The sequence below is a fragment of the Taurulus bubalis genome (genome assembly GCF_910589615.1).
Source record: "Taurulus bubalis genome assembly, chromosome: 13".
Classification (NCBI taxonomy): domain Eukaryota; kingdom Metazoa; phylum Chordata; class Actinopteri; order Perciformes; family Cottidae; genus Taurulus; species Taurulus bubalis.
The window spans coordinates 10,237,617-10,251,272 of NC_136601.1; the positions used below are offsets into that span (position 1 = coordinate 10,237,617).

Below are 13,656 nucleotides of genomic sequence, written 5' to 3' on the forward strand. Positions count from 1 at the left end.
CTGAAGTTTTTTGTGTTGTCTCCCCCTCTCTCCTCCAGGGCGGTGTGAAGTCAACTTGTCGCTCCCTTTTTTTCTTCTTCTTCTCCAGTTGAAAGAAAGTAAAAACGCAACCATGTCGCCGCCGTCTCGACGGCTTCAGACGAAGCCGGTGATCACCTGCCTGAAGACCTTCCTCATCTCCTACAGCCTCATATTCTGGGTGAGCTGCGTGTCGCGAATGGGGGCTGCGAGCTAAAGGAGCAACAATGGGCTCAAAGCGGCGGCTGCGTTGCCAACAAGGCGAGCAACGTAACTCCAGCAATCACGACGCGCGCGCGCGCACGCACGCACGTACGCACACACACACACACACACACACAGAGTTAAATGTGTGTGGAAAACTGGGATTGCTTTTCTGTTGACACAAAGAAGCCACTTGTTGAAAGTATCGCGACCTTGGTGGTGGTCGGTCAGATTTGATCGACGTACAAACTCGAGTGTAACTTGGGTATTAGACGTGATGTTGTTAAGTGAAGGTTATATTTAACACTTTGTATTGTTCTTCTATTGATCAACTTCAGTCCATTACTCGATTGACGGAACACGTTATAGGCAGCTGATGATGTAACTTTATTTTCCAGCTGCATCATTTCCTGTAAATAGTTAATGATAGGGGTGACAACAAACACTGACTGTCTCTGTTTAGTCCGTCTTTCTCTTCTCGATTAAGCATTTGGTCCATAATATGTCGGAAACAGTGGAAGAACAGACGTGCATTTGGTACACATTTGAGGGAAAACAGGAATCTCCTTTAAAGAAAAGTGAAATTCAAAGCACTATTTTAGGAATGTTTGTCGTTTTTATTATTTAAAACTTTATTCTTCGTAAATTAATGGAGATACTTTCATGTCGGCAAATATCACAATATGTTTTAATGTTAACAGTTTCTGCTTTTATGTTAATGTAAGGTTGTTCAAGTTTTAGTGTCCAACTGATCTACAGTACTGGGCACGAACTTAAAAACTATGTTAGACGAGTTGATTTAATAGTTGGAGCATTAGCATCAACACTTTCTAATAGCCCAACAGTCTAAAACCCAAATATATTCAGATTTATTGTCACTTAAGACAAAGAAAAGATGCAGATCTTCCTATTTGAGAAGCTGAGACAAGATACTGTTTGGTGTTTCTACCTGGAAAAATGACTGAATCTAGCTGCTGATAAATCTTCTGTCGATGGACTTGTCAGTTAATAGACTAATTATTTATTAACCAAATGATTAAATGAGACAATAATCGTCTGAATAGTTGCTAATGTAACTGCCAGTTGCAGCCATAATTACATGTCAGGAAAATCTAAACGTAAGCTTGTCTTGAAGAGAGAGAGCAGACGCATCGCCCCCCTCGTTCGTCTTTGTACTGAGCAAACAGCCGTCTCAGGCCGCTGCTGCGAACACAAAGTTCAGGTCAGTGCTTTTATCTGGCAATTTATTGCTCTTGGCTGGTTGAGCTGATGCCTCCCCTCCGGCTAATGACTTGTGTGAGCAGTCAAACGATGCTGAGATGATAAAACCTCCAGCTGAGGCTAGCAGGGTATCCCAGGTGTGTTTCTACTCAAATGTGGACAGGTAATTTGTAGATGGATAATCTGCTGCATCTGAATCCTGTGGTTTATCAAATATATGATGATTGTGAACAATATTAGAGGTCATATTGTACAATGTGAGTCAGAGCTCCAACATGTAACTCATCTGCTTCTCTTCACCTGCATTTCCTCCACTGAGAACATACTTAAAGACGGAAATCAATGAGGGAAATTGTGTTTTTTACCTCAGCATGGTTGTTATTTAAAAGTATTACTGATATTGGCCAGATTCAGTGCAGATCACTGGTATATCCGAGTATTATCATAGCGTTCGTATAGTATAGCATTTTCACCAAAGGTGATGGAAAAGGTGGTGTGAGGTTGGGTTTCAATTTAGGCTACAACTAATCAGACAAATATTTTCTGGATTTATTCATATGATTGTTTTGGTCTGTATAATGTCAGAATATTGTGATATTGGCCATCAGAAGTTCCCAGAAACCCTAGATGACATGATAAGATGTCTTAACATGTCAAAACCCAAAGATATAACATTTACTCTCTTATAAGATTAAGAAATGACAGCAAATCATCAAATCTCATATATGACACTGAAACCAGTAACTGTTTTGGCATTTTTGCTCAACAAATAAGTGATTTGAATATTTAACAATTTTCTTTTGTTCCAGTTTTACATCCAATAACTAGTTTAAAGTCTTTCAAAGTTAGCTCCAAAACAAACAAGTTACGTTTCATTTTTAAAATCATTAATAGAAACAAACTAAATACTGTAGATTTGATCATAAAAACCTACCCGTTTCTCTCTGGCTCATTGATGCCGGAGCTAACTCCCGTCTGTCTCCTTCAGTTCACAGGCGTCATCCTGCTGGCCGTGGGCGTGTGGGGGAAGGTGAGCCTGGAGAACTATTTCTCTCTGGCCTCGGAGGAAAGCACCAATGCGCCATATGTCCTCATCGGGACTGGAGCCATCATCGTTATTTTCGGACTGTTCGGATGCTTTGCTACATGCCGCGGCAGCCCATGGATGCTCAAACTGGTCAGTGGAGGTGCAGCAAGTTCCCTGAAATGTTCCCTTTCCAATGTGACCGTGTGTAATTGTTTCACATGCATTGCTTCCTTCAGTATGCCATGTTTCTGACCTTGGTGTTCTTGGCTGAGCTCGTGGCCGGTGTCTCAGGCTTTATCTTCAGACATGAGGTCAGTTAATCGTCCAAAACACTCAAATGTTTTTTTTTTTAATGGAGCAAATCAGCTCTCTAAAATATATAATCTTTGTTTTGAATTCACCAGATCAAGGCCAAGTTAGGCATTGCCTATAAAAACGCTGTGATGACCTACAATAGCACAGACAGCAGCAGCAAGAGCAGCATTGCAGTGGACGCCATCCAGAGCACTGTAAGTGGGCTGTTTTCATCACACTAATGGTGTTTCGCTTATTTGACTTTACTTGTTACTCACTGCATAAACCAAATAACTCTAGGTTATATAAGAACATCTTAAAAGGGCAACACAACACTGAACCCACATGGAGCAGAGAAGTGGTTTAAACTTTTCTGCATGTTGCTCTCGTCACTGCAGGTGTTTTCCCAAGTAGAGGATTCAAAACATCTACTGTCATTTACATTTAAAAAAACTAATGTTGACCCATTTTCTTTTGCTTAAAGAGATTTATTGCATTACTGGAATAAGTTTGTTGCTGGCTTTATTCCCATATAGTTGTATTGCTGCGGGGTGAACAATTACACTGACTGGGACGACACAAGTTACTTTAAAGAGAGTGGCATTCCTGCCAGCTGCTGTAAAGATAGCGCCAACTGCTCACCTGAGAGCCTGAAAGACCCCAAGAAGGCCGCGACGGAGGTGTTCACGGTGGTGAGTTCACTGCCTCACACGACGACGACACAGTAGGAACAATCAGGGTCAAAAATTGTCCAACTGTGTTTGTAGAAAATGTTAAAAACCTCTATAAATGTGTATTTCGGCTGCAGGGCTGCTTCACAAAGGTGACCTATGTGATGGAGTCCAACCTGGGAATCATCGCAGGGATCTCTTTTGGGATCGCATTCTTCCAGGTACATCACGTGTTCCTTCAGATACTTGGTCTCAAAACAAATGGGACATATCATTAGTTTATTTCCAGCCTTGTATCTTGTTTTTGTAGCTTTTGGTTGTAAAAGTATTAGTGAAAAAAAATCTGGGCAGATGATTCTGTAACATCTGTTAACCTTTTGGCTAATTTGGTTAAACGTAAACTTTATTACCTTTGTCATATTAAATACATGCATGAAATAGGTCTCGTTGCAATTACAGTAATGTTTATTTATCGTGCACTGCCTCTGTTAAATTAACCAATAAGTAAATAACCTAAGCAGTCAGGAAACCAGGCATAAAATAAATTCTGGTTTTAGGGATGTCCTTGGTGGCTGTTTAAAAGGCACACTGACCATCGTTTGAGTGGTGGGGGACATTTCATGTCACCCTCATTTTCTGTCTGCTATAAATGGCATACTGTCTAAAAGATGAAAATTATCGTAAATATGTACTAAAAACACCTGCTGCACAGCGATAGAGAGGGTTCCATCAGGGTTTGAGGGGGGAGTTGCACTTAAATTGTTGTGACTCCTAAAGTCTTTAATTTGTAATCGTGTCACTTAAGCCCTCGTGCACAAGAATAAACAAAACTGGGACCCTCTCAGTCACAGTTCTAGTGCTACGCCATTATTTAAAGTAGTGCACTGTATTTAAAATCCCTTTTACTGCTCACTATTGAATCAATTAAGTGTCTATTATTTATTGAGGAGTGAATGAGATTTCACAGCAGGGATTTTATGACTTGGAAAGCAAACGTGGCAACATCAACACGTTGATGATAATACACCATCGCGTTGTAAAACTAAGTACAGGAGGTCAAAGTTAAACCAGATGGTTGCTGTGCAGGATCCTATAACATTTACAACCTTCGTTTTCACTTTTGAATAATGGTTTATCCAATATAGTCTGTGTTATTTATAGCGCAACACTAATGCAGTCGCCCTATGCACAGCTGTATCTGCAGTTAAGTTATACAGTGAACTGTATAAAACACGTAGTTTCCCTTGAGATTAATTTGTTGTTGGATTTCCGTCTGTTTTAATCTATATTTTGTAAAATGTGTTTCCTCTCAGCTCATTGGGATATTCCTATCCTGCTGCTTGTCTCGATACATAACCAACAACCAGTATGAGATGGTCTAACGGTGACCTTCCTCAGGTGAGATTTGTTATCTGCAAAGTTATTAAATATTGAGGAAGTGAAATGTTCTGAATTGCTGTTCCTAGCTGAGAGACTAAATCATGTACAGATTGTACTCGGCACACTGTGTGAACAGTGATTTAAGGATCCAATGTTCAAATGCAAATACAAATTAGCTGCTTCATGTCGGCGGTTAACAACCTGGGTGACATGTTTTCGTTGTCTTCGCAGGTCTCTGATGGGCAGCTCCTGATGCAAACTGAGTTAAAGGAATCACCTGTGATTTTAATATTGTGTTTGTGTTAGTTGATATTATTTTAGAAAGGGAAAAACACTCACTGCTTCCTCTTTTATTCACCAATGACACATGAGCAGATGGGGAAAAATGTGAAAGGAAACCCAAAGCGGGACGTTATCTGCAGTGTAGTCTGACCAAAAATTCAAAGGGACCTTGACATTTCGAAAAATCGTTTGTTACTCCTGAGATTTAATTAGAGATTTCTATTAAGCGTAGATGTTGCTTTATTTCCGTTAATTGACCAATCGTCAACATTTACATTTATTGTGTCTTTGTATAATGCAGCTGCCTTATTTTGTAATTCTGCTTTAAAAAAAAAGAAAGTCTGTAGACAAATGTTAAATGTCTCTGCAACACTAAGTGGATTTCTATGCTTGTGAAACCAAAATAAGCCTTTGAGATGGTCGAGGAGGTCGCCAACCTGAAATCAAGTTTGTGTGATTCACGGGAAGGACTTGAAAGTGAGCCTTACTGACGACGTAGGCCAGTAGTGTTGAAAACCGGCATTCGTGTGTGCCAGTTCCTTTCGCCAGCTTCATATCACAGTCTTCAGTGTTAAATTGTTATTCTTCTGTGAATGCATGTGAAATACTTGACAAAAAAAAATAAAGATTACATTTAGTATCTTCAAACTGTGTGCTTGGAGATCTGCATGCAGCTCAGGCTGTGTCTCTCCCACAGATGTCTGGAAGCTACATTCATTTGAAGCGATGCAACATTGTTTTGGCAGATGAACATGACTTCATACGAAATACAAGAGGAATTTAGTTTCTCAATATGCGGGGCAACTTTAATACAATGTTTAAGGATATAACAGAGATAGATAGTTCAGATGTCTCCGTGCAGTTAGTCAAGAGTTGTTAGTATGAATTCATTTTGATTGAGGTTTGGTACTTCCTCTCAAATATTGTGTACGGTAAATGAAAATGTGACAATGTTGGAGGAAATCTAGAAATGCATTCACTCAGTTTCAACATTTTTGGTAATGCAGACTTCTAAAATATATGAAGATTATCCTAATCTAGACCAGGATATGTCAACCAGAAACCACATAGTCTTTCTTGATATGTACTGTACACACACATTCTCCAGATGCTAGAGCTGAAGAGAAGACTACAATGATGCACATTTTTGAGTATGAAGCCAAAATTAATTTATGAAACAAAGGTTTTCTGATGCAAGGTCACAATGTTAGTCTTTGATTTCAAGTTTTCTGCTACAGTCATTGTATTAGAATCGGTGTGTACTTGTATTGTATTTTTATTTAATACCACCAAAGATAACTCGGTACTCTGGTAATATGACAGTGTACATGTTAACAAAATAAATCCTACAGTCAAGACTAACTTGTTGGGATCTAAAGGATCACAAAAGAAATGTAGAGGGTTTATTGACAAGATAACTATAGATTAATAAAGCTATTTCTGCAGAAGATTATATTTTCTAGACTTTGCACTAATCTTTGCAGTTTTTCTGTAACTTAATGGATACATATTCTTCCAAAAGCCTCTAGAAAGGATTCACACTGAGAAAAATAATATTATTGAACTGTCTGTTTCCAGAGTTTGACTTGTCACACAGCAGGAGGATCACAGGTGTAACTAATAACCTCAATGATGCTCTGACACTGCTACGCCCTATCACCGTAATTAACTTAATTAAATACACCTGTGCACTGCTGACAAACATGCAGATAAACATGATGGTGTGACGCCTCAGCGTTGAGGATTAGTCACTGTTTCATGTTGACACAGTGGAGCATTTGCAAGCTTCAACTATCAGGTAACACCAACACCTTCCTTTGGCATAATTAAAGATTGTAGTAGGACATTGTTATTGTACATCTACTTTGATTGACAGGTTTATATTGTTAAAAAAAAAGTATGATTAGTGTCTTTTCAGACATGTGGAGGGGAAATATTTAAAATAGTCCAACCACCAGGTGGAAGTGCTGTGCAAGAAAAAATACGGAGTCCGCTGTAGAGGCAGTGGAAACATGAGGTAATGGCAAAACAATACTGAACGGGCATTTATTTTGTTCTATTGCAAAGCTAAATACGCCTGACGTTTCCAGTCTTATCGCCCTGTGTGAACTTGACTTCAGGCTGCCTTCAGGTGTTGCCTTCAGGCTGCAAACGGTCTGCAAAGGAGAGGCTGCAGATGGCTACAGGCAAACCTGGATGTGCGTAATTGACTGGCAGCTGTGATCTGACGTCTGATTGGTCCGATTTGGATCAGATGCTATTAAGGGTCCGCCTAAATCCAAGCTGCCCAATGGGCTCGGTAGAAAAACACAAGAAGGGCGGACTGTATTGTTTATCCTCCACCCCGACCCGGCTTGTCTGGTATAAAATCTGAGTTCAGCCGGCAGACAGTTGAGGAAATTTTTTTTTCCTTCCCGGCGGGTGGTGTGCAGACCTGATGAGACGTGGTTTATTCAACTAGCACGCCCAAAACGGTCTTCCTCAGGTTACCTCGTGGTTCAGGTCAGTTTGCATCTTTTTAGATATGTAAGGCCTCTGACGCGAATAATATCCTCTTTTTTTTTTTTTAAATCTATATATTTATGGCTTCTGACGCGAATAATGTTCCATATGAATCACTTTAATACCAGGAAGTCACGGTCATAATATTATTCGGCTGTTGCTATGTGCCGAATTGATGGCGATTATTCATGTAACTTGTCGAAATGCGTGGGGGTGGGGAAGGGTGCTACAGTAAGCCCTGCGATGAGACACAAACTGCCTCTGTTTCATCACATTTCCTGCCTGGCTGCACCAAAGTGTGTGTGGCGGGTTTTATTGGTTTCCTTGCGTCCATGCTGAATGTGTAAATCTAAAGTACATCAGGCATAGCTTTTTTTTTTCTTTTTCTTAGCTGCAGCAGTTTAGCAAATTTATTTTTGTGCCCTTTTTTTGCTACATCCTCATGTTTCCCGTCTTCCTCTTGCAGATCAGCCACCTCCTTAAAGCACCAAAGCAGCTCTGCCTTAATATCAACACCTACGCCGTAACTAAGCCACCCTAAAGCCTTCAAGATGATGCAGATCAGCCAGGACTCCGCCACCAACAAGCACTCCCTCATCAACGTCATGCACCGCTTCATAGCCGCCGCCAACAACATGGACGAGACCATCATGGTGCCGAGCCTGCTGCGCGACGTGCCACTGGAGGAGCGCGCGGCCAGCGAGCTGGAGCCCAACAACAACAAAAACCACGAGCCGCCGTGTACAAACAAGCAGCGGGACATGTACGAGCACTACCTGCTCCTCAAGTCCATAAAGAACGACATGGAGTGGGGCTTGCTGAAGAGGGAGATGAGCAGCGGCGCCAGCTTCCTGGAGATGGCGGTGAAGCAGGAGGAGCAGCAGCAGGTCACCGGGGGCATCCTCCCGGACGAGAACACGGACCTGGAGAACCAGTTTCACTATCACCTCAGGGGACTGTTTGGAGTTCTGTCAAAGCTCACAATGCAAGCCGACCACCTCACCAACAGGTACAAGAGGGAGATTGGAGGTGGAAACTTCATGAGATAGAAGTCACTACATTTTTCTTTTATCCCATCCCCCCACTGGACTGCTTGACCTGCACAATGGGAAGTGTTGAGGGCCCCCCACCCCAAATCTCTTCTGATAGCTGTTAATGGTCAGTGAACCAGGGCGACTTCTCTCACTCCTGAGAAGCGACACCACCTTCCCCGACCAAAACACACCTGAAGCCAGTGACGCCTGCACGTGTCCCTCTGTCTCGGTGCAGAGGGACACTTTGTGTGGCCGAGGTTTATTGAATCTGTTCCCGAGTCCACATGAAGCGCAGCACTAGTTTATCTACATTATCCCTCCCTTATTTTTTTCATTTCAAGTTTGAACATGAATTGGTAACCAGATTGTGAATAAAAGGTTTCTGACTGTAGGAGAAATTGAATGCTGGTTATTCTGTCCCTCCTTTTTTTGTTTATATACAATTTTAACGCTGACGGTCTCGTAAACCTGCTGAGGTTTTTAAATCGTTCCACTTGGTATTACTGTAACATGGTGTGCCTTGACTTTTTCTTTTTATACCCATCATGCCCTGTTCAGTTACTCCCCATTGTCTGACTGCTTAAATGGTTAATCGAGATGTTCATGATGAAATTATTAATTTGTCTGTCCTTGAATATTTCAAATTTTATATTGAAACGGTTAAACTGAAATAAATAATTGGAAACTTTATTTTGCTTTGTTTGTCACTGCGAACAGGAAGGATGTTGAGGGTGTTGCGGCTCAGTTAGTGAACCCCTTTCTCAGTGCTTGTAGCTACACAGGAATGTGTCATGATGCATTTAGTAAACTAGCGACTTGACTCTGTAGGGCACGTTTAGCAGCTTATATAATGTTGAAGTGCTTTGCTGAGGATTTACCTAAAGACTATTTAAAGATGTCGCAGCTCTAAAGCAGATTTTGTTAACTGAATGCATTTTGTGTCATTGCAGTTGTGCTGAAAGGCAACTCTCCTGCAAGAATATTCTGCAGCTTGTTTGACCTTCAGGGTGAAGTAAAGCAAATATTTGTGGGTGGGGTTCCCGCAATTTTGCACAAATTTTTAACGCATGTAACTATTTGGTTTGCATTCTTTAGAAAATGGCCACAAGCAGACTTTAACTTTTGAATGGTAACACTGGGTTTTATACAGGGTTAAGACAAATTAAATTGAGGCCATGTTGGCAGACACGTATCCAGATGTAACCAACCCCTCGGCACACATCCCGTTTTTGTTTTATTGCCAGTGTTAAAATATTTTTGACATTTACAGTCCACTAATCATCTCAAATGGTGCGAACAACTGACTGTTATAAATGCTGTAAAGTGCATTGACCCATCAGAAGTGATAAGACTTTATTTGGGTGAGGTAATAAACTCAAAACGGATGGCACAGAACATAATTTTAAAAAAACCTGCAGGGTTTTGCCCAGATTAAGAGGATATTGATCGCATATTTCACTTTGTCACAGTGAACATGATGGCAGAGGACTGTTAATGAAACATTAAATTGATATACATGTTGCTCATACTGGCTCTCACCAGCTGCCACATCCATCCATCACTGAGTGAAACCCTCCCCTTAGCAACAGCTCCACCACAAGCAGCCAATCCGGTCGCAATGGCTCTTTTTTTTTTTCTGTCCAAGGCACAGAGGCGATGAGATTGTGGTGTGATGAAGGGCATCCAGGAAAAAAAGTCGAGGGCAGACGTGGTCAAACAAACTAGTGCTCCTCTGATCACACCAGGGTTTAAGAGTTTGCATAAAACGTGCTGCATGAGCCCTGTGGTGGGAGGCTGCAGCCTTTTTTCCACTCACAATGGGCCAAACAAATGGCTGCAAATCAAAATGGCTGTGCTGGTCAGTGTGCCTCAGCCCACTTAGATAAAATGGGTCAACTAAACTGGTGACAGCTGGCCAGATTGTGAATAAAAAAAGGATTTTCTATTAGACAATTTTAAACTGATTTAAAAACACGGCAATCGAATCTACATTTATTTGATTTACTAGTGAGCCCAAACTTAACGCAAAAGATCAACATTTTAGGAAATCTGCTTATTCACTTTATTGCCACGAGTTAGAAGTTGAATACCATCTTTGTTAAATAATAAGCTACAGCCAGCGGCTGGTTAGCATAAACACTAAAGACGTATCGCCGAGCTCTGCTTAATGGTGACACAATTCATCTACAAGCACCTTTTACAACTCACTAATTCACACGTTGCATCTTGTTTGTTAAATTCATACAAAAAACATCAGTCCAGGACATTTCTGCTTCCAGCCAAAAGAAAGTCCAGCACACAATCTGCTTAGATTTTTTTCATTTTTTAATTGAAACGTTAATGAGCAGAGTGAGGTAGCTGTGTCGCCCCTGCTTATAGTCTTTATGCTAAGCTAATATAAGATATATAATAAAGTAAGCTAAGCTAACTGGCGGCCGGCTACGGGCTTTTCTTTAATGGGCATGAGAACAGTATTAATCTTCTTTTCTAATTTTATTCCTATCAGAATGTTCCTTTGACACTATGAAGTTTTTTAAGAAAAATATAAAAGCTAGTTATATATGACCAACTTTTTTTTGTTAGATATTTGTTGCATTAAATTAGTGATATCTCCTCGAATATATGCTTGGAAATTGTATTTTCCACTGCACTCTCCAACCAACCAAATCTCAAAGAGCTTGAACCATGACATTGATATTCTGTAATACAGCTCTGACTGTCTGCATGCCCAAATCTCCCAAGTCACGCTAATGTCTTGAGAAACCTGAGAGCAAATCTTTGCAACCACTCAGTACATTGCAGATAGGAGATGCCCCGGAGTTGAGAGTAAATCATGCTGTTTCATCAGCGTGCACAGCAGCTATCAATAAAACAGTTTCAAAGTCCATTTATTCTCAAGTGGGAAATTGCATTTAATGAAATACAACCCAAAGAGTAGTTTAGATGTCTGATATGTTTGTCGGTGCTGGCGTGTCGTAAGGGGTTTTGGGTTCAGGGCATGGTGACCGACAGATCTTGGGACACGGAAGACATTTGGTGTCGAAAGGCCTCTCAAAGCTCCGAGTGGTTGGCCCACCTTTCCTGCCAGCATGAGGCAGCGTGATCACAGACTTGGCAGAGAGTGGCAGCGTCTACGGTCTTCGTCTCAGCAGCACTGTCTGTTGCTTAACAGCTGTAAAGCTCCTACAAAACAGAGATAAAGTTTCAGACAACCAGACAGAGCAGAGATTATTATTTTGCATGCCAGGTCAAGTTACCATGATACAGGTAGCGTCTAAGGGTCAATAACGTGAAAGGTTTATACCTTTACGTGCTCTTACAGCAGCAATATACAGTATACCTGGCAGCCACATTTGAACCCTGTTAGGCTTATCCTGCACTTTCCTGCGGTAACAGCGCTGCTCCCTGAGTCAACACCGGAGTGCATTCACTGTGCTGTTTGCTTTAACACCCAGTGACGATTCAGTAAACCTTTTAGTTAACTGTGAAATCAAGCAAAAGAGATAAATATGTGTCGGTTTGCTTGAAACCATGAGAAGATTTGAATTCAACAAAGAACACATTTGCTTAATTTGAATTACTGGCAATGGCGGAAGTAGCATCAAGTTGCATTAAAAAAATACACCATTACTAGCATCCTGCATTCAACATTTAACCCAAGTACAAAGATATTAGCTGTGAAATGTAGTTTAGTTTATAAAGGTGACACAGGATCATAATTACTTGTGCATGAACATTTAAGCATGTTATTGTTTTAGCTGGTTGCTGGGGCTGATTATACACTAGACACATAGACATTATAAACACTACATCATGCAGTTTAGCATCACCACCACTACTAACAACCTCCCTCATACACATATATTTTATTATATGTGTATGAGGGAGGTTGTTAGTAGTGGTGGTGATGCTAAACTGCATGATGTAGTGTTTATAAACCTTTGACCATATCTTGTGGAGTTTGCTCTGGTGGCTGTTGGATACGGTCGAGAACTCCGGTATAAGCTAACGTGTGAGACCTTGAGTTTTTCATAATTTGCATGTATTCTAAAGGTAAAAATAAAGTCTTTAGCTTTGAACAATGTTTCCCTTTAAAATAGTCAAGTAAAGTATCTCAAAGATGAACTTGGTTACATTCAGCCTGGTGAACTGGAATGTGCCCTCCAGCAGGTGTTTAACTTGGTCCCCAGGTAACTGTTGTTTGTGACTGAAACCAGTTTGTTGTTGTGTAATGTCATCGTTGTATGTTGCCTGCATGCAGTGGAGGCAGAGTTGCTAGGCATGGTTTGAAATGGTCTCATGTGAAAGACGATGAAGCCCACATTATTGTGTGCGGCTCAGACTGACAATGCGCTGCCTGTTGTGCTGCAGAAATAATGACAACCAGAACGCTCCCTGATTTCATTAACATTTCGGTGTGTTCGACGTCTCACTTGCAGCACAAGAACAGAAAACATCCGTGGAGAAAACTAAGTCTCTCCTCCAGCCTTGCCTGATGTTATACAATAGGAAAGTAATATTCTGAAAAGAATATAGAAGTATGTACAATATAACTAGAAACAGATCAACCACATACAAGGAAGTGGAAAAAAAACACCTCTCTAATGTTGTCTCTAGAGCCAATGTTTGGTTTGTCCATTCTGGGCCACTGTAGAAACATGGGAGCACAACATGAGCGCTCCCTCCATAGAGATAAACGGCTCATTCTAAGTTAACAAAAAAACAATGCTTTTGGTTTCGGGGCATTATACCATAATGAAAACACATGAATATTATATTCCGTTTCGGCCAATAAATCCCCCTAAATACAACACAATGTTCCTTTATTCTAACACAAAACCAATAGCTGGTACTTGTACATCTACGTATCCTACAGCCAAAGTGGAATTATTAGAAATGGGCCCCTGGACACAGAAGTGTAAAAGGCTCCCCAACCTTCCTCATAGAGCGAGACATCCAGACTGAAAGACACACACCACGGTTTGTCGTCTCTATGGTCATTTTGCAGTAATTTAAAAAAGAT

General features: G+C 40.8%; 2 protein-coding genes across 2 annotated transcripts; both read left to right on the forward strand.

The window, feature by feature from the left end:
- Nucleotides 1-10: 10 nt before the first annotated feature.
- Nucleotides 11-5,745, forward strand: tspan6 (tetraspanin 6). The gene is made up of 8 exons (XM_079228743.1): nt 11-199; nt 2,432-2,620; nt 2,707-2,781; nt 2,875-2,979; nt 3,301-3,456; nt 3,573-3,656; nt 4,749-4,833; nt 5,047-5,745. The coding sequence occupies exons 1-7, from the start codon at nt 113-115 to the stop codon at nt 4,815-4,817; spliced, it is 765 nt and encodes a 254-aa protein (XP_079084869.1). The 5' UTR covers nt 11-112; the 3' UTR covers nt 4,818-4,833; nt 5,047-5,745.
- Nucleotides 5,746-7,512: 1,767 nt separating this feature from the next.
- On the forward strand, nt 7,513-9,323 carry mid1ip1l (MID1 interacting protein 1, like). Its single transcript, XM_079228448.1, has 2 exons — nt 7,513-7,599; nt 8,066-9,323. The coding sequence occupies exon 2, from the start codon at nt 8,151-8,153 to the stop codon at nt 8,646-8,648; it is 498 nt and encodes a 165-aa protein (XP_079084574.1). The 5' UTR covers nt 7,513-7,599; nt 8,066-8,150; the 3' UTR covers nt 8,649-9,323.
- The last annotated feature ends 4,333 nt before the right edge of the window (nt 9,324-13,656 follow it).